The sequence below is a fragment of the Musca domestica genome, unplaced genomic scaffold (genome assembly GCF_030504385.1).
Source record: "Musca domestica strain aabys unplaced genomic scaffold, Musca_domestica.polishedcontigs.V.1.1 5, whole genome shotgun sequence".
Lineage (NCBI taxonomy): Eukaryota > Metazoa > Arthropoda > Insecta > Diptera > Muscidae > Musca > Musca domestica.
This window is the reverse complement of record NW_026712346.1, coordinates 21216755-21237619: the sequence shown is the minus strand read 5'-3', so window position 1 is coordinate 21237619 and position 20865 is coordinate 21216755. Positions and strand designations below refer to the sequence as shown.

General features: G+C 33.8%; 2 protein-coding genes and 1 long non-coding RNA gene across 5 annotated transcripts; 2 read left to right on the top strand and 1 right to left on the bottom strand.

Annotated features, from left to right (window-relative positions):
* The first annotated feature begins 674 nt into the window (after positions 1-674).
* LOC101894762 (cysteine-rich PDZ-binding protein) lies at positions 675-1167 on the top strand. The gene is made up of 2 exons (XM_005185844.4): positions 675-920; positions 978-1167. Exons 1-2 carry the CDS (start codon positions 769-771, stop codon positions 1105-1107), a joined length of 282 nt encoding a protein of 93 aa, XP_005185901.1. The 5' UTR covers positions 675-768; the 3' UTR covers positions 1108-1167.
* LOC101895609 (mitochondrial DNA helicase) lies at positions 1086-20000 on the bottom strand. 2 transcript variants are annotated; one of them, XM_020037602.2, is made up of 2 exons: positions 3190-3938; positions 1086-2322 (listed from the first exon to the last, which is right to left on the bottom strand). In XM_020037602.2, the coding sequence occupies exons 1-2, from the start codon at positions 3908-3910 to the stop codon at positions 1190-1192; spliced, it is 1854 nt and encodes a 617-aa protein (XP_019893161.1). In that variant the 5' UTR covers positions 3911-3938; the 3' UTR covers positions 1086-1189. The 2 variants fall into 2 exon arrangements, with proteins under 2 accessions (XP_019893161.1, XP_058984042.1); XM_059128059.1 differs by lacking the exon at positions 3190-3938 and adding an exon at positions 18836-20000 and having other exon boundaries at positions 2185-2322.
* LOC109613075 (uncharacterized) lies at positions 4074-9098 on the top strand. 2 transcript variants are annotated; one of them, XR_009343317.1, is made up of 3 exons: positions 4074-5143; positions 8281-8524; positions 8597-9098. It is a non-coding gene; the product is annotated as an uncharacterized LOC109613075 (long non-coding RNA). The 2 variants fall into 2 exon arrangements; XR_002194793.2 differs by having other exon boundaries at positions 4084-5143; positions 8451-8524; positions 8597-9094.
* Positions 20001-20865: the final 865 nt, after the last annotated feature.

Here is a 20865-nt window from a genome sequence, read left to right as displayed (position 1 = left end):
AAAATCTACTTATTTAAAAAAAAAAAAACATTAAAATTTTTGATATATCAATGTTCCCAAGCGTTGTTGCATCAACCCATGGTACAATGAAGAGAAGGTGGTTAACTTTGAAAAAAATGCAAGTATAGAGGTCTACCTGTTTGGCTTGTAATGTCAGAATTAGCATGGTAGAAGAATATAGGTAGTCGCGTCGACACAGCTGCTGGGACAATGAACTGTCAAACCAATTTTGGAATTGAAAATGTTGAATGAAAAATTATTTTAATTTGCAAAAATTTTTGAAAAACGCGAATTATAATAGCCTCCTTCTAACTTAGAATAAGAAAACATATAAAAATCTACTTATATTTTAAAAAACATTTCAATTTTTTTGACATATCAATGCTCCCAAGCGTTGATGCATCTACCTGTATTCTTCTGCCATGCAGAATTAGTATCAAAACAATAAAAAATCAAAGAACTTGTTGCATTTATTTTGAACAAATAATTTAAAACCGCGAAAACTGAATGAAAGGTCAATATTTTTTTTCAAAATTGACAATGCATACGTCGAAATAAACATTTTGAAAACACCCGAATTTGAATTTTTCCATGCATCAACCTATATTTTTCTACCATTATTCAATCAAAACAAAAAGACTACCCCTCTTTTTTGTAGCTAATCATTCACTATGAGTGCATTTTTTTTTTTTTGATAAGAAGAAGATCATAATAAAATCGAAAGATTTGTGTTCTGAAAACAAGCAAAAGAAAATAAATGTTATTGCAATGGTGTGTGAAAAATGTGAAGCGAAGCTAGCAAAAGTCGCAACTCCAGACCCATGGAAAACAGGACCAGCTCGTAAAATAAATGAGAACAAGGCGTTGTCTTCTGCAAAAGATAGATACAACCCTATAGGCAAAACGTTACCTCCATGCAGGTTTGTAATGCTAAAAATGCGGATCAAATTTTATAATTTTCTAATCTCATTTTGTAGAATATGCCGCCAAAAAGTACATCAAGCTGGGTCTCATTATTGCCAAGCATGTGCCTACAAAAAAGCAATATGTGCTATGTGCGGGAAAAAGTTAATGAACATAAAAAATTATAAGCAAAGTTCAACATGATTTTTTTTTATTATTGTAAAACCTATTTATATAAAATACATTTTTATTTAATCTACTTAACATTACTATTTATATAAATATTTCAAGAATTTTCTTCGGCATCTTCGTTTGTGTCTCGCGCTTGCCCCTTTTCCTTTCTCTTCTTTTGTCCAGAAAATGCGTAGCTTAAGGCATCTTTGTTGAATTCCAATGGCATGATGCCCAAATCTCCACTGTAACGATTTTTTACGATTTGTAAATATTTCTTACCTTTTACAGATGTTAAGCGTTTATCTTGTATGATTAAAATATTGTCAGCTTCTTGACTGGCTTTGGCAGAACCAAAAATAGAACTTGTTGTCAAATCATCTTCCTCCCGTTCCTTCCGTGGATGCATTACTAATGTTACATGAAGATTGTGTTTGGTTGCAAGTGAACGAAAGGAAGCAATAATATTATCTTGCTCCCAAAATTTGTCATTACGATATGTGCTTGAAATCCCCATCATAAATTGCAAGTTGTCGATGATAACATGACTGATGTCGTGAACATAATGAGCGTGCTCTATGGCTTCCAATACCATTTTTAGTGGTTGCTGACCATGAAATGTCATAAAGTACATAGGGTATTTTTCAAATTCTGTAGCCCAATGATCAAACTCATGCAGTTTCTTTTCAAGAGAATATCCCACAAATTGTCTTAATAAAGTGGAAGCAAGGCGAGCGTTTCTTATTTCAAATGAACCCCATAATGTCGCTACACCTTGCAATGCTAAATCCAGTGAATATTCACTCATAAATGTTGTTTTGCCACTCCCTGTCGGACCTGTTATAATTGTAAGCTCTCCCTTTCTGTGACCTTTGAGAATTTTATTTAAACTTGGAAATCGTGTCCATTTTACTCCATTTACTTTTTCAATATTTTGCAATTCACTAAGTATGTCACTGCGCAAACTGTTAAATGTTGTAATGGATTTGTGTTTTACTGGCGTGGCTTTTTGTAAAATGTGACGAATACTTAAGCGTTTTCGTTGCGCTTCAAAAGGGTTTGGTTCTGTGTCCGTGGGTCTTATCAAAAAACAGCGTTTTTCGTCAAGCTTTTTTGAAAATGTTTTGGCTGCATCCCAATCAAGAGAGTCACATTTAAACCAAAGAATTAGTTCTTTAAATTTTTCCAATGCTGGTAAACATTCTTGGGGTAATGTTTTAAGGCCATATGGAAGACAAACAATACTATCTGAAAGTAATTAAAAAAATAGTAAAAACATTTATCTATTTTTAATTAAAAACATGTCTAATTTGGTGTAAACGGTTGAAATTGGATATAAATTAATCAAATTGTATAAATGCGAAAACCATTTTGTAAAAGCCAGACGCTACTAAAGGAAAGATTCCGTAATTATCGCATGAAAAAGGAAACAGAATAGATCTATAGATCGGAATAGATCTATATACCAACACGTAAATTTTGATTACGATTTTACGTGTGACCACAGTTGCTGAAAAATTACTGAATGTCCCTTTCGGCTTACCGAACATCACTTTCGGAAAAATCTCCAATCTGTTAACAACAATATGTAACATGCCAGAATGTTGAATATTATTATTACATTCGAACGCTTCGGTGAGGGTAAAAATGAACTCCAAAATCTACTTTATTGCAATTCCATAAATATCTTACTTTAAAAGATAACTTCAACGTATTACAAGTATCTCTATGAAAAAAGTTATAAGCAAGACAACGTTTGTCGGGTCAGCTAGCATAATGAACGATCTCAATTCGGACATATATAGGTACTCATTGGAAATATGTAGTTATCTGTATATTGATTGGTCTACCATTTCAAAAACTCATTCATATTTTAAATTTGGATTCCTTTTTTGTTCTGGTAAAGCAAAAAAGAAATATACTGCACAACAAGCAGTCTTGTGTTATAAATAGTTTGATCCATGACTCGACTTTTTGTTGAAATTTGTTACTCTCTTCTAATTAAAAGGCCTTGCCCGCATATAAGCAAAAAATGAATAATTTGTATATGAAAAGTAAGCAAACAGACATTAAGAAATTTGATGACGATGTTTGCATTTTCTTTTTAAAACTTACGTGTATCTATTCGATGAGCTATTAGCACCAAAAAATCCAACAAGTTTGTTACAACAACAGCTCTCTGATTTGACCCTTGTTCGTATATCAATATTCCAGAAATATTTTGATTCTGGTGAGTTTCTTCAATGCCATTTTCCAAATAGAATATTTTTTCACCAACGACCCGACGCGAAACATTTTTTAGTGGAAATTGTAAAGCTTGGATAATGGGATCATATCCAGCTTCCAGAATTTCAAAATCTACTGTCTTCAACCCCTTGATTTGCAAGCCATCACACACGCTTGTCGGAACTTGCGTAATTACATTGCATGTTGTTTTATATAAATTATTTATAGCCACATTACAGTCGATAAATGGTTTTTCTCTCTCATAAGAGTTCTTTGCTTGAAGCAAAGGCACTTTTACATCGCAGTTTGGACATACAAAATTTCCTGTAGTTTTATTTACAAAAGCCCATTTATCTCCCAAGGAATTATGTACACATAGTTTGCAGGGAACTCGAAAGCACGTGTGACCATCTTTAAGTTCCAATTTCTTTAATTTAATTATCTTCTTAAAATCGGTGTAATATTTAAGATCCAGTTCTACTTGATTGTTATCAAAGACAAGCTTTCTCCCTGTGTTTATCCATCGACTACATCCAGAATGAATCAAATTAATGCTTTTAGACCACTTAGAAATGTAAACAAATCGCCAAGAAACCGGTAGAAATGCCATTGCAAAAAAAAAAGACTGTGAAACTAGAGTTACCACATATCAATGTTTTTCATTTTGGGATTTGCATAATTCAGTGTGAATAACTGGTTTTTCTTTTCTGGAGCAATTTGATCCAAGGGACTATATTCGGATAGTGTTTGAATTGTTATCATAGGTAGATGTTTTTATCCTGATTTTGGGGTCAGAAAGTACTGATATTAGGCCGGATAATATATGGTTTTAAAGAAGCGATTGAAAATTATGGGTATCATACGAAAGCTTATAGATATACCCATGGCACAATTCCAGAAGGTAGAACAAGCTACATCCATGGCACAATAAGGAGGTAGAACAGTTTCGTCAAACTACAGAAATACAGCCCTGAGGCTGATATGCAACACGTTGTTTTCATTTTTTTTATAATTTTCCTCATTTTTAAATAGCCCGAAAAACGAATAAAATGCCTGGTTTTTCTCTCAAAAATATGATACACACTGTTCAATCTTTCCATTTCATGGCTAAATTGGTTAATAGGTTTAATGCGCGAGCCGCAATGTACGTGTTATGGCCCAAGTATTAATTTTCATTGTCAAGCCAGCTGACTACCAAATGTTTTATCAAAATTATTGCGATTGAATTCACAGAACAAAACATAAACGAGTAAATATTGTAATAGAAATTTGACATTTTATCTGGTTTTTTAAATTTGAAGGAACACCTTGTTATTGCGTCATGGTATAATTATTACAGGTAACATCAAATCCCAGCTGATTTGACACTAGTGTCAAACTCGATATGACGTTTTGTGATTTAAGCGACCCATAGACCACACAAATTTTTGTGCAAATCGCTTATGTGTGTTAGTGAAATAAGGTTGTATGTGTCACACGTACGAGTTTGTGCAAATCGATCTGAAAAATCAAAACCATTTAGATTTTTCGGCTTGTTTGCGCAAATGTTTGTGTGGCGTGTGTGCGTTTGCACTAAATCTGTTCAGTTTGTGATAAACAGTCAAGCATTACACAACGAAAGAAGAAGAAGAATAGAAGTTAATTTTTGACTGGCGAGTGCCAAAGCGACCGCAATAGCTGCGTTCTCAAACATTTTTCCGAATGACTTCACTCGCTGAGTACTTACTTCGAATGAAATTTGTGCAAACGTTTGCAACGTGTGTGTGCTAAATACGTGTGAATTTGCGCAAATAATTTGTGTGGTCTATTTGCCGCTTTAATTCCATTTCTTGATATACAATAGGTATACTCTTTTTTGATATAAGATTTCACTGCAGGGCAATGTGAACATATTTTATGCCTAATAATAGAAAAAATCGCCATTGTACTTAACAAAACGCCAAAGGCGATGGTTCGGATACTTTTTTTGCGGTTAAGGAACATCGACACCACGTTAGATAATATATTCGTATATTTCATGTATCCTAAAATTGCAAAATATTGAATACTTTATGTATGTATGCTGTTTGGTTTAAACTTGAAAGTGATGTTGCCTTTTCCTCGATTTTGTAGCGATTGCTTGAAGTGTTGAGAGATTATGACCAAACAACTAACTATTATATATTCAGGGGAATGATGTGAAAGCATTAAAATTAAATATTTTAAGAACTTTTCTTCTGCCTTTTCAATTTAATAATCTAAATTCCAAAAATGTATATTTTTGAAAATTAATTATTTTGTTTACATTTTTGAACACATAACTCTGACAAATTTGTATGTGGTTGTTGTTACGATTGTTGTACAACAACACATGCTGTTATCCATGGTACAGTAAGGAGGTAGAACAGCTTCGTAAAACTAGAGAAATACAGCCCTGAGGCTATGCCCGCTTCCTGTCAGAATTACTCAAAATTATATGCAACAATTTGTTTTCATTTATTTGATATTATTTGTTTATTTTTAAAATGAGTCAAATAGCGCAAAAGATGAATGAAAAGTATGGATCTTACCTCACAAATATGATCCTAAGTGTTCAATATTGCAATTCGATGGTAAATCTGGTTAATATCATCATTGGTTATAAAAATATTTTGTTTCAATTTTTCAAAACAGTAAATACATACACAAAATGGGCCGAAGTCGTGCACACTTAGAAAATATTGTAATAAGCTGGTAGCTCTACCTTACCTTTTTATTGTACCATGCTGTTATCTGTATTATTCTACCATGGTGTCTCTAATAATTGGTTTTGAATTTTTTTTTTTTCATTTTTCAAAAACAATAAATACATACACAAAGTTGACAGAAGAATAAAAAAATTGTAATCAGCTAGTAGCTCTACCTTACCTTTTTAATGTACCATGGCTACATTCCATGGTAGAAGAATACAGGTAGGTACATTTTTATATATTTTTTTATAACGCCAATAAGTTCGGTAAGTAAGAACTGACAACTAAGTTTTCGGTCAAAGACATATTGTGATTTATAATTCAAAGAGAGGCAAATTACAATTGTGCAAAAACTTCTAAGTTTATCGTCAAATTGTTGTCAAATGTAGTGTTCTTGTAAGACCTTATAGGCAATGCTCTTGCCTGTGGTAAAATTAAGAAGGTAATGTCATACGTTTCATATGTTTATAATTTTTCAAAATTTTGTATTTGACAACATTCATTGTCCAAATGGTGTGGACAGACATTGGGGTTCTGCTCACTTTTTCTGCAGGAATGGTCCAGCAGTTTTTTTCTGAGATTGTAACAATCAAGTTTGCTATTTCCAAAATATAGACGTTTTCCCAAATATAAATCCCCGGAAGGAGGCGAAGAAATTTGACCGGCAAGAATTAACAAACGTTCAGTAATAAGACTGTTAAAATTTCTCTCTCCAGCCGCTCACTTTTGAAATGACCAGTAAACATTTCAACAATTGTTGTAGACGCACAGAGAGACGAATGAAGGACATAGTTAAATCGACTCCAAATGTACTAAAACCATATCTTCGATTAGGAACATCTTGTCCGAATTATTAGTCATCGGCAGAGCACGTGTTCGATCTTTCGATTGACAGCGCAGTTGAATTTCACAATCCATGCCCATTCCAATCTGAGTCGGCTACATCAATTTTACCTATTCCTTATGTTTTTAGAAATGCGGATATTTAACGTTTTAACGGGAATCCTAACATGATACAAATCATATCGGCAAATACATGAAAGCAACAACGAAACAACAAAAACTAAAAGAGAGCTCGGCAAAATTAGAATCTGCTCGCTTTTGAACGAATTTTGTTTACACTCAAAAACGGGGAAAATTTACTCACTCATATTCGACTAGCGGCATCGAAAATTTGAGTTTGCTCGATTTTTTCTGCTTTCAGAAGCGCAAGTCAACTACAGACAACAAGACTGGACTACAAAAGTGTTTTAGAAGAGTTATAAAGCCCCTGAGTAGACTAACAATAAGGGCGAAAGATTCCATTGTAACCGTGTATCGCATTTAAAAGAGACATGGTCCAATGTGAAATATATGCGCGGTATTACTGAAGAGGTAACCAACACTGCGAAACCGGAACTGCACCAGGACAGGACGAACGTGCTTATGCGGAAGCAATATTACGAATGTAACTGGTGGATTTAATTTATATAGCAATTTACTTTCCGTTACTTTCAAAAGTTTTAATCGTAACGTAAATTCCTAGGCCATTACTTTATTAAGAATCAGTTTGCAACAAGAACTAGTGTATAGAATTTTCTACATTTCAAAATCGATATGACGTTTTGTAATTAAATTCCATTTCTTGATATACATATATATAAAGAGCATACCTATCTTTTTTGATATAAAATTTCACAGCAAGTGCATGAACATATTTTTTTGCTTAATAATAGAAAAAAACTCTCATAATTTACAAAACGCCAACTGATTTTGCGGTAAAAGAACAGCGACACCACATTTGGTAATATAGTCGTTTATTTCATGTTTTCTTAACCCTTTCAGTGTTTTTGTCAAATATATTTGACATTTAAAAGTACTCTCTTTCTTAGCCATTTTTTGTTTTTCTTACGAACCGTTATTTTTGATATTTTTAATAACAGACACGTTCGCTATTTAAAAATATTGCAGTTCTATTCTATTATTTTCGTTTTCGAATTTCTGAGCACATTTTAGTAAATTAGTACGGAATTTCAGATTTTTATCTCGACAAAAATTTTCATTGACACTGAAAGGGTTAAATTGCATAATGTAGAATACACCAGAACCTACAAATTAGTACTAATTAGTGCTAATTCTGCTACAACGCGTTCCGGTACTCCAAAAACTAGCAAAACTTGCAGCTCTCTCGACAAAAAATGGCGCTGAGTGGTGCACATTTCTGCTTGTTTTAGCTACATGAATTTGGCCGAGCAGAAATGTGCAAATTGTAAATTTGACATTTAATTGGCAGGGCTAACAAGTTCGAAAAATGTATTGATACATTTCAAAGTTCGCGCGTGACACCAAAATGTTAAGAAAAAAGATAAACTTAAAAACTAAAGAAAAATTAATATTTGTCGTGCAAAAAACAAAAAGATAAAATATGGGGCAACTGATGTATTCACTTTTGGATGATTCCAGGAATGAAAACGACTGGCTGAATGAGGAATCAGACGAAGAAAACGTATTGGAAAACAGTGCAAAATTAGTAAAAGGTAAATTGGAAATTAAGCTTAGAATCAAAGTCGTTTGCTTATTACTGCGAACATTTTTTTTTTATTTTTTAGGTTGGCTGTCTTCCTAACTTGTAGCATTAAGTCTTCTTGCAGACTTAACATTAATTTAACCGGCGCCTCCAACCATGTGAGCTTTTCCGGGTTGGGATTTGAGAAAACTCCACCTCTAAATACTCTTCAACGCATTCTGAAAACAAAAATTTCTAAATAAACACCATTCAAAAATAATTATTAATTTTAATTTATTTTCAATACTCATTTTTAAATTTTGACGTCCATTTCAGTAAGGTTTCACTAGTCCGATTTAGACTGTTTTCTTTTGGAATTTTGAATGTTGACATTTTAGCACATTTCTGCTAATTTTCCGTTCCCTTATTTTTTGAGCACACCTAAATGAGAATGGCATTTCGTACTGTTCTCTCTTCTGCTAGTTTTACTACTAAAAAAGTACTGGAACACAACTTTTATGTATTAAATATTTTAAGAACTATTCTTCTGCATTTAGAATTGAATAATCCAAATTCCAAAAATGAACAGCATTGAACATATGTACATATAAAAGATTATGTTTAAATTTGGTAATTAAACGTTTGTCGAAGATATTTTAGGTGCGTGAAGCTAGCAAAATACAGGGTGACTTAGAACATCGAAATTTCACATTTAATACTTTTTTTCAACTGTGCCTCAGAGAAAAAACCTGGGACCGATTTGAAAACAAAATTTATTTATAAAACAAGTAAGCAAAGGCTATAGTCGTGTGGAACCGACCATGTGATACCCTACAACATGTTAAAAACCCCCTTATGCCCAAATCCATTTTTGAAGATTTCGCTTTGGAAATTATGTCACGGAGCACTGCCAAGATATTACCCACGGACATTTGTCCAATATTAACGCACTCCGTCGTGCTGTTAGTTGTTGTGGTCCACTTTACAGCTAAATATAATCCAAAATGCTAGAATTCTTCTCTGTCCTTAACTCTCTTCACAGGCGTGTCGATTTCCTTCAATTGTGTGATCAGGAAGTTTTTTCTGTATTTGGTTTATTTGAACCCCCAAATATTTTGCGATTATCTCCAAAAGCAAGAGGCCCCTCTGTATCTCCAAATTTAGACTCATCTAAATATGATTTACTTGTCAACGATATTTGGCTATATTCGTCAACGAAATCTACATAGAAAAGCCAGAAGCTCGCCTTTTGTGTATTTTCTGGTATTTTTTCACACAAAATTAGAGGTCCATGCTACCCGCTATCCTATAATATAACTTCATGTGATATTTCGTGTCCTTTGCTTTCTATTTGTGACCTTCATAACGGCTGCAAATTCAGGAATATTAATAATATAATATTTATATATTTTAGTTGTTGGTCCATTTCAACCCCTAAATATATTGCGGACATCTTTGAAAACAATAGACCTAGCCCTTCTGAGCCTAACCCTATCCTTACCAAAATTTTCGTGAGGATCGGACGATTATAGCAATCTGTATTTAATAACCCCAACCTGTGTTGAAAGGTGAAAACATGTTACAAAATATACACTTCAATATTATGTCAAATTGAAAAAAATCGCATGCGATAATTAGTATCATTATTTAGATTTTATATTTTTTATGTCAAGAGGGCATTCTGAATTGACAACATTTGTCAAAATCGGTCGAGCCATTCTTGAGATATAAGCATTCTAACTAACATCCCCTTTAATTTTTATCGGCATCTACGTAACGGTCAGAGGTATCCTTTTCCTCTATTTGTGATTTCGGTGGGATTAAAAATATTCGCGGTTTAATGGAAAATTCACTTTTATGGTCTATTTCACCCACTCTTATGTTATGGTCTATTTCACCCACTACACATGCTAACTTCCGCTTCAATTGGTCTATAATTGCATCCCATAGAGCAACTGTAAAATCAGAGAAACAAACACATAAAGAAAAGTTTTCAGTTTTGATCCATTTCAGTCCTTAAAAATTATGCGATCATCTCCAATAGGCTTCTATTCTGGCCCTAGCCCCACCTCCATTCTAAATTTCGTGAAGATCGGGCCATAATTGCGACCTGTAGGGTGATTACAAATTTACATGGACCGACGGACGGACATATATAGCTAGATCGACACAGCTCGGCGAGATAGGAAGATCCATATATACTTTCCTATGTGGGAAACCGATAATTCGATGTGGTACATAATTTTTGGCCCAATCAAACTTATAATACCCCCACACATAGTATTGTAGGGTATAATTATGAATGAAAAAGTCCACGAGTCAATGTTCCCAAGGAATATTAAACGGCCCCGGGACACCTCCCTATGAACCCTTCTAAAAGCCAAATAAGAGTAAAAGTCCTAACCAGTATTTTGGCATATAAAATGTTCTCCAAATCAGTTTTTTGTAAAACAATTTTTTCAATTTTCTAATATTCCACTGGTGATCAGGACGGAAATCTGAATCTGAAAGTCTCCATATAAAAACGTCCAAAAAACTGTGAATGTCAAATGAAAGTGGAAGCCATTACGATTATTTTGGCATATAAAATGTTCTCCAAATGTTTATCGCAAACAACAACAACACTGTTTGAACATCCACCAACATCGCTGCTTGCTTTGTCGTTGTTCTCTGATCAGCACTTGTTGTTTGTGATTTGTTAGATCAGTGAACGAATATAAAAAACGAAGAAAGATTATTTTTGTTTATTTACATTTCTGTCGTGTCCGTTTAGGTTGAGTAGCTACACTACGTTGGTCGGTCACCTCTGTTTGTTATATTAGTAGGTATTGGGTGTAAAATTATAGTTATTATTAAAGTTAGAATAGTATAAATACTATAGTGTATTAAATTTTGTTGTTGTTTTCGAACTTTTGGAAATTTATGCACCCTACAGGCGGTAATTTTGGCAAGTTAAATAAATAAAAATAAAAATTATTCCAATGTAAGTGTAATAAAATTGTGCTCGAGGTCTTTGTTGTTTTTTATATTATTTATATATTATTTTCGATATTTCGTCCTCCCACGGAAGACATCATCAGGAACAATATTTAACATATAACAAACATTTTCAATATTTCGCCAAGTACCGACGAAATATCGAAAATAATAAATAAATAATATAAAACAAAAACAACAAAGACCTCGAACTCAATTTTATTAAACTTACATTGAAATAATTTAAAATAAAGGTCGAATAAAATAACTAAAAAATCTGAAAAAATAAAATAAAAATTGTTATTTTATTTATTTTTGCATTTTCCCCCGAAATTGTTCGGCGTTTCTTGATATAATTATAGCCTTCGCTCCTCTACAAATTTTTATAAGAGGATCTGACGCTCTGATAGAATTTGGTACATAAAACGGTGATTTAGATATCAATATGCTAGAGGAAAGGAAGAGCAAGCTAGAAAAATGATGACAATCGATAAAAAAAATCGTTGCCAAACTTAGAAAATTAGGAAAAGGTCACTAAGTAATATCTGTATTTGGCAGAGAGTAAATATAACGATTCTATTTACATTTATTTACGTACATGGTAACAATTAATAGAAAAATTATAAAATATCGTTGCATAACAAGAAATTCGATTAAAATATGCTTTAACTAATCGTGGTTTCGGTTTCGCTTGGAAAATAATAAATTATGATAAATGAAAATAATAAATAAATGATATCCGAACTTTGGTACATCATCTATTCTGTCTTCCGAATCTCGACAAGGAAACAATCCCTGGTTTGAATGAGATTAGGTTTGGAATTAATCGTTGTTCCTCCTCACCGATCAATGGGATACGATATTGGTATTTCTTTGCCTTCAATGTTTACCGAAAGAAACGAATCTGTTGTGGGAACAAGGTTTAAATTTATCCCCCGAAAAAAGGTTTGCATTCATCAAGCGCCACGGTCATTGTATTAATTGTTTGGTAAAGGGACATAGACTAGTAATTTGTACTAGTCAGAATAGTTGTTTGAAATGATTCCGGTTTTGACTCCAAAGACTCCGTCAAAATCGTTGTTGTCAGCTGCAGATCGAGCTTTTCACACCCCTCGAATATTGTTTCGGGAAACACATAGCTCGATTAAAGTCGGAATATGTAACTTCAGATTCATCTGCGCCACGGTCATTGTATTAATTGTTTGGTAAAGGGACATAGACCAGTAATTTGTACTAGTCAGAATAGTTGTTTGAAATGATTCCGGTTTTGACTCCAAAGACTCCGTCAAAATCGTTGTTGTCAGCTGCAGATCGAGCTTTTCACACCCCTCGAATATTGTTTCGGGAAACACATAGCTCGATTAAAGTCGGAATATGTAACTGCAGATTCATCTGCGACTTCATATTACATAATTTCGTTGTAACGGATATCGATCCCAAATTTGTTATGCAGATTCATTTGCGTTTTCATTCCCTACACATCACAATACATCACTACAGCTCACACTGCACTATACATCCCGTACCTACTATTAGAACCATGGCATAATTACAGAAGGTAGAACAAAACTACCCCCTAAATACATTTTTTTTCTTTTAGTGCCCTTATTCTGTCAAAACATGTACCACTTTTGTGTATGTGTGTGTATTGTTTTGAGTAAAAATGCAATAATTGTAAATTATTTGAAATTTGGTTGCAAAATAAATGCAATGCAATAACAAATTGTACAATTCTGCGATAAACTTTTTTTTTAATTGATGTTTCAAGGGGATCGGCATGTGTTGGTGACACTCTGAACATTAATTTTTTTATAATGTTGTAATCACATACATTTGCATTTTTTGTTGCATACTTATTTCTGTAGAAAATATTTTTTCTTTACTTCAAATTTGATTCTCCTTCGTGTACATACCATTTTTCAGTTTGTTTTCTAATTAATAAAACTTCCATAAAAAATAATAAACTACTGCGTTTTATCTCTGCAAGAATATTACAAGAGGTTATGGGCGATATCAAGCAAGAGTCAATCCACGGAATCTTGCAATTCCGTGGAACTAATTTTGAGAACTGCAACTCATTTCCAACGAATATGGAAAAGAATACAACGAAGAAATGGGTAAAGCCGAACAAAGTTCTCTGGTTCCGGTTCTTGAACGGTATTACCTTAGAGAAACCAATAGCAAATCATCGATGGCCGTAAAAACAGAAGACGACAAAGCAGAGCGTACCATGGAGCCAATGGTAATCCTTTCCGACGTGAATGATGGCGGTCTGCATCGATGGACTATGAATGAGGTATGGAGAATGAAGCCGGCAGATAAAGGTGGTGGAATCGGCAAGAGAGGCTGGATTAAACGTTGGAGTCGTTTCCTGGAAGCGGTTACCTGATATTATTTCAACATATATAGTATAGTAAAATTAGTTTTAAATCTAAATATCTAAATATTTTTATACAGTCCTGTTCTACACCCATTTAATTTCTAATACAGTCCACTATTAACATACACATTTAAGCCGCCCGGGAGAATGTACAAAATACTTTGTACATACTTTTGAGTGCGATTGAGGCGCTGGAAAAATGTAGCAATAAAAAATAAATATTCTAAAATTAAATATTTCCCAGCCGCCATAAAACATCACATGTGAAGAATTCGGTGATCTTGTGAGCTGACGCATACGATAATGTGAGAGATAATAAAGGTTATGACCCACACGCACAGATATCGATGCGCTCAATAGATGTGCAAGACCACTTGAATGAAATGACAAGTAGCCCTGCAATGTTCTCCATTCAATATTGGAATAGATAAGAACAATTGTGTGGCTGCGATTAGAATTTTTTTTATTTTATAAATAAAATCAGAATTGAATCAACAGCAAAACCATTCGGTTGGTTTTCTTTTCTCGCTCTTTTACAATGGGTCATACGTGTAATGGATACAGATTGTGGAATCCAAATACCTGAAACATAGCTATTGCAAGAGATGTTCGTTTTGTCGAATACTGTTTTCCATATTTGCAACAGATTCAGGAAAGAGAAAATCCTCAATTGCTTATAAAATCCCACAGCAACGGGGAAATGTGTGGAGAATCCTGCTCCTGCTAAACATTTCAGTAATGATGAAAGTAATTCAGATGATGAATTGGTTTCTGCAGAAAATAATAACGATATCGATTCTGCCGATGAAGAAACTACTTTTAACGAAAATGAAGACATGGCTACGCAATCTGAACCACCAAGCTCTGAAGCTGATTCATTGAGCCAAGAAAATTGAAAGATTAATAGGTTATATAACAGGAAATACCAATTCTGCAATTTCCCATTGTATGGCGGAGCCAAAAACATATGACGAAATCATGAGGGATTCCTTTAAAGAGCTGTAGAAGAAATTCGTGTTTGGGATTTGGTTCCACGCCCTGTCAACCATAAAGTATTGAAGTCCAAATGGGTATTTCGCATCAAAGAGGAAGAAAATGGTAATCCCGTCCGATACAAAGCTCGACTAGTAGCGAAGTGCTTCCTTCAGACAGCCGGAGTTTCGAGATAAACTATAATTGAAACGTAGTGTTGTGACACTCTAAAAATTTCAATTTTTTTAATAACTCAGTAATTTTAATTTTGTTTCAATCACATACGTTTTAATTTTTTGTTGAGTATTTATTTTTCTAGATAATATTTTAACTTCAAATTTGATTCTTCTCCGGGTACATACCGTTTTTCAAGTTTGTTCTCCAATTAATTAATACTAGAATATTATAAGACATTTAATAAAAGAACATACACCAATTAACAAATCTAGGTTGGCCTTTTTTATTTAATTTGCGTGGATGTGCTGCTTCCATGTAACTCTGCCTTTACACGGTGCAATTTTTAGCTGGCATTTTTATCAATTCTCTTTTAAAATTTCTGCGTAAATCTTCGCGCCTTTACACGGTGGCATTTTTCGATAATAGTGCTTGGCATTTTTTCTGACATTTTATTTTATTCAGTATTTCGTATAGAGCTAATTGTTTGTAACAGATATTTATAAAGAAGTGATTTAAAATTGAATGTGTGAATCTAAAGAAGAAATGATGGAAAAAGTTATTGAGATGTTAAATATTGCATTATTAACTTTTATTTTAACTTTCTTTTTTTACTTTTTAATACTTCCAATTAATTTTCATATAATTCACTATACAATTCAATCACTAAAAACATCACATCACAATAAAAGAAACGCATCAAAAATTACAATAAAGAAACGATATGAGTTGTCAAAATCATAAAAAATTCGGAAGAATCAAAAAGAGAAATGCAAAGAAAATGGCATGTAACCCTGTGCCGTGGCTTATCGTGCCATTTTTTCTTCTATCCTTGTCTCTCTACACCTTTTACCAACAAAAAAAAATTGCATGGTTAAAAAATGTCACCGTGTAAAGGCAGTGTAAGTCTTCGGTCCGGGTTCATGCCAAAACATTTTGCGGTATCTTTGTGTTAAACTGGTATATTGAAAAATTTTTATTGCAGAGAAAACTTATATACACTTGTTTGCATTAACCAATATTCTCCATTTTGTCAGCCAAGATCTTGTGTATGCTACTAAAAGCTGCATCATAAGCAAACATTGAGGTGAGAGTTTCATTTGGTTGTGGGTATATCGGCAGTAAATATCACGTGATACCTAAGATACTTCCTGCGGGACTGCAGCCAATATTTTTCTCGAATTTGAAAGTACATTTTTCGATTGAGCAAGAAATGTTCGATTCGACATTTAACTGCAGAAAGCTTGTGTGTTTTTGGTAGAGTTTCACAAATTTTGTAGAAATCCAAGATAACAGACGCGGAACAATATTTTTTTCTTTCGAATGCTATTCTAATCTTTGTGACTATGCTGTGCACTTGCTCAGTGGTACTGTGGTACATCCTTTCGAATGTCATTCTAATGTTGGTGACTATGCGGTGCACTTGCTCAATGGTACTCTGGTTCTTACGGAAGCCGAATTGGTGGTTGGAAATGAAGTTACTTTATTAGTAATGTTGTTTCTAACAACTTTTAGAGTGTAGATAAAAGACTGATGGGTCTATACGATTTGACCTCCATTGGATCCTTCCAGGTTTCGGAATCTTTATTTTTTCAAATTTTTTTCATGTAGACGAGAAGTACCCTAATCGAATAATTCCGCTAAAGTTGAATAACAATGTTTTAACGGCCGTAGGCTAGGCTATAGAACTTTCGATTTCTTTCAGAGAAAATCGCAATGGGTTCGGAACAATGTCGTCAATAAGAAGTTGAACAGACAGATACAAGATGCTTGGCAAATGCGTTTAATTTTTTCTTCTGTAGTCTTTGCCCAGGTCCATTTTCTAGGCGAATTGGAGATTCGGGGGCGATAGGTCTTCTTCCTAGGGAAGCGGTGCCTCCGCCATTCTGTTCTGGCCTTCCTTTTAACAGACACGAGTTTTTGAATAGTCGATGGGTTGTAAGAATGATTGATATATTTTTCCTACTTCATCCAGATTGTATGTTTATTGGCAGATAATACGGGGAAGTTACAAGTTGGATATTCTATTAGCTAGGGAACGGTCTGACGACAAGTCAAACAAGGGTACCACTGACATTTGTTCTCTCTTAATAATCTTTGTTACCGCAAAGTCAATTAAGTCAGGACGTTTTTGCAGGTTTGAAGGCCAGTAAGTAGTCTAGCCGAAATGGAGTTTAAAAGTTGTCTACTTTTGTGTGTAATAAGTCTAGATCACCAGAAAGTGAGATCAGCATTATAATCTCCAGCTGCAATGAATCTACTACCAAGAGATGAGAAGAAATGTGTGAATTCATGATCAGCCAAGGGGTAATGTTGAATTTTATTAGAAATTATCACCGCGGTGCCACCATAAGCTATTATCTTTACCCAATATTTGGGAGAGATTGATTGTTGTATCTTCGCGAAGATGTAGTGGGGAGGGATCTAACAGGTTGCGTTATTTCGTCAGCCTCGTTATTAGGGCCAAGAATTGAGAATCTGTTGTTGCGATCATTATTTGTTGACTCTTGGGTTTTAGCCATGGTAGAATTAAGAAGTTAAAGTCATTAAGTCTCATATTTAGATTTTTGTCGAAATTCTTCAATTGATAAAATCTCATTGTAAAAATTTATAATTACAAATCCATTGTAAGTAAAAAAAACAGAGATGGGAACCTGAATTACAATTACAGGAAATGCAGTAAAATGACTTAATATTACCATGTGATTTAGAATTTGGTTTCTTGGTTGGAGTTCAAGAAGTGGCCTTTCGCTTCGTTACTAAAATATAACGGTCCATGCCTTGGGTGTTTTTTTAATAGACGCATGCTTACCTAAAGCGATACTTTTTAATGTGCATTCGCATCGTGTTATGGCAACTTTATTGTATTTATTTAGGCGTGTTTACATTATTTGTTTATTAGACATTTCTTTTGTTTCGTGCGGGGCAAGGAGTGTTTATAAGGTGTATCAGCTACAGCAACGAACATTTTACAAAAACAACATTGTTGTTATAGAAACTAAAAAGTCATCTTGACAATTAGTTATAATTTGAGAAACGTAAATAAACAAAAACTAAATATTTTTTTTGATTTTTAGTTATTTTATTCGACCTTTATTTTAAATTATTTCACTGTCAATTGTCACTGCAAAACAGATGAGAGTAACACAAGGTCGACGTCGGTATTTGGCGAGATTTTGTATATTTTTGTTATATGTTTAAATATTGTTCCTGATGATGTCTTCCGTCGGATGACGAAATATCGGAAATAATAAATAAATAATAAACAACAAAGACAATAATATATAATGAACAGCAAAGACCTTGAGCTCAATTTTAGTAAACTTACATTTGAAATAACTAAATAAATATTTTAAAAAGTTTAGAGAAAGTACCGAAAACCCGAAGTTAGCGCGCGTTCGAATGCATTAAAAATGTCTACATAATCTCTCGAGAGAAAAGAGTATGATTTGGAACATCGTAATATTTTTTCAAACTCTCATCAAGTTGGGAGGTGGACGGTATTGCTTACTACTTCTGTTATCTCAAAAAAAAATTTAAAATGTTGAGAAATAAAAATGCCCGAAATAGTTCAAACTTTCTACATTTTAATTTATAAACAACATAGGTCAGGTGCGACTATGGACAATATTGGCCCACTCTTCAGCGTATTTTCCCCTTAAATGGCCAACATTTTGAATTATATCGCTAGGAAAGTGTTGTGTTTTTGTTGTTGGGGTGGTTGTGATAAATGTCAACAATTTTGTTAATGTTGTTTAATTTGTGGATAGATTCATCGTAATCGTCGATTGATGCCACATTGCTGTTGTTTTTGGCTGCAATTAATGTTTTTATACACACCTGTTGAACGTGACCCGTCTTGTTACATGACCTGCATTTTAGCTTCTTGGGGTTGGTGTGGCAGTCCTTCACATTGTGGTTGTTCCTTCCGCAACGAATGCATGGATTGTCAATGCCTAAATGTGCAAAATTAATTCTGGATTTTTGACTACTCCTTGAAAATGACCTTTTACGTCCGCGATCTCTTCGGCGGGTTGAAAATTTTGATTGAATTTTATTTACATCATTCGAAGATACGTGGTGCTTTGAATTCAGTTCTTGACTGTCGATCTTTGACGCTTCCAATGACAATGCCTTTTCCATAATTTTTCCAAAACTAGATTCATCGGATTGTATGAGCTGTTCTCTTATGTATGTGTCCTTTAACCCTCTTATAAACTGTGCTCGAAGAAAGATGTTTGAAATATCTGCCTTACATTCACACGTTGAGACAAATTGGCACTCGTTCAGATCTCGGCGTAACACTGCAACATACTCTGCCAATGATTGATCCTCACTTTGATACGTGCACAGGAATCGATGTTGTAATACCAAAATGTTTTTCTTGGGACATAAGTGTGCTTCTAATTTTTGCACCAACTCATCGTAACTTACATCTGCCAATTTCTTTGGGGCAACTAGAGACACCATTAATTTGAAATGTGTTGAGCCTATTGAATTTATTAGCATTTGATGACACAGGGTTTTGTCCTTTATTGCATCACGCATTATTAAGTAATTTTCGAATCGCTGCATGTACAGTTTGAAATTTTCTTTGCTTGAATCGAAGTGCTCAAATGGCGGAATAACTAACTGTTGCACATTTTGTTGTTGTTGCCGCGGCGGCTGTGTTCTGGATTGTTCTGCAATTTGGTTTAACAACGCTTGCTGGCTGCTTGTGAAGACTTCTAATAATTGTTGAAATTGAGCTTGATCCATTTTATTCCTATTGTTTTCCTTGTCGCCAATCTTGTTGTGTTGAAAGTGGTCGCTTCGAGTAGACTCTGTTGTGGAGTAATTGAAATAGATCTTGCACGCGTTTTTATGTATACTTATTTTATTAGGGAATTCATGTTATAACTCTAAACGTGACTTACAGACTAATGAGAATAGAATATGAAAAGGAATAGAAATTACATTTGATTATAGTGTTGCCACTGTATTATAATTACATATAGTTGCCAATATACATTTAAACATAATTCGGGATATAACAGAAAGTATGAAATTTATTAAATTAATTAATGTTCGATATTCTTCAAACTTCGAACGTCCAATATTTTCTACTAACTTTACGTCTCCAATGAATATGTGATATGAAGGTCCCTCTTTCTAGTAATTTCCCCACAAAGGGTATACATAAATGACCATATGTCGATATAATAAGCATTATCGGGTTTTATTGTGATATTAACAAACGGACGTTGATTTCGAGGAGTTACAAAGGATTATATTAATAATATAAACCCTAAAGGATGTTGGAGACTATAAAAGAGGAATGTTCTACACGCAAAGGGTTTCAGACTACAGTAAGCACAACAGCAGCGACATCAGGTCTCAAGTCCTCAAGTTCCGACTGGCGTCATCGGCAGTAGCAATACTCAGCCATTATCGTTTGACATCATCAATGCGTATAAATAGCATTTAACCCGATTTTAACTTAAGTACTATTACCGCCAAAAATGCTATATAAATTCCTTTTTTTAAACATCAGTTGAAATAGCTCCCATAAACTGCAAATCAGCCTCCAAAATCAAAAAAAAAATGTATTACAAAATACAAAATTAGAAATTTAAATGAAACAAAAAGTTGGAAAAACATTTGATTTGACAAGTTTATTCACAAACAAAAATGAAAAAAGTTAAAAACCATATGATTGTCAATAACACTTTATTAAATATGCCTTGGTACGGAGTAGTCTCACGTGACAAATTGTTGTTGTCAGGCAATGCCGATTTCGAACGGCTTTTGGGATTTGGTTGTAATATATCAGCCATGGTAGAAGAATATGGAATATAGGAATATAGGTAGACCCATCGATACAGGTGACC

Excerpts from the sequence above, each read along its gene's own strand:
- LOC101894762 (XM_005185844.4), top strand. The coding sequence starts at position 769 with ATGGTGTGTGAAAAATGTGAAGCGAAGCTAGCAAAAGTCGCAACTCCA. Across the intron at positions 921-977 it reads AAAACGTTACCTCCATGCAG|AATATGCCGCCAAAAAGTAC; the intron begins GTTTGTAATGCT and ends CTCATTTTGTAG.
- LOC101895609 (XM_020037602.2), bottom strand. The coding sequence starts at position 3,910 with ATGGCATTTCTACCGGTTTCTTGGCGATTTGTTTACATTTCTAAGTGG. Across the intron at positions 2,323-3,189 it reads AGCTCATCGAATAGATACAC|ATAGTATTGTTTGTCTTCCA; the intron begins GTAAGTTTTAAA and ends AATTACTTTCAG.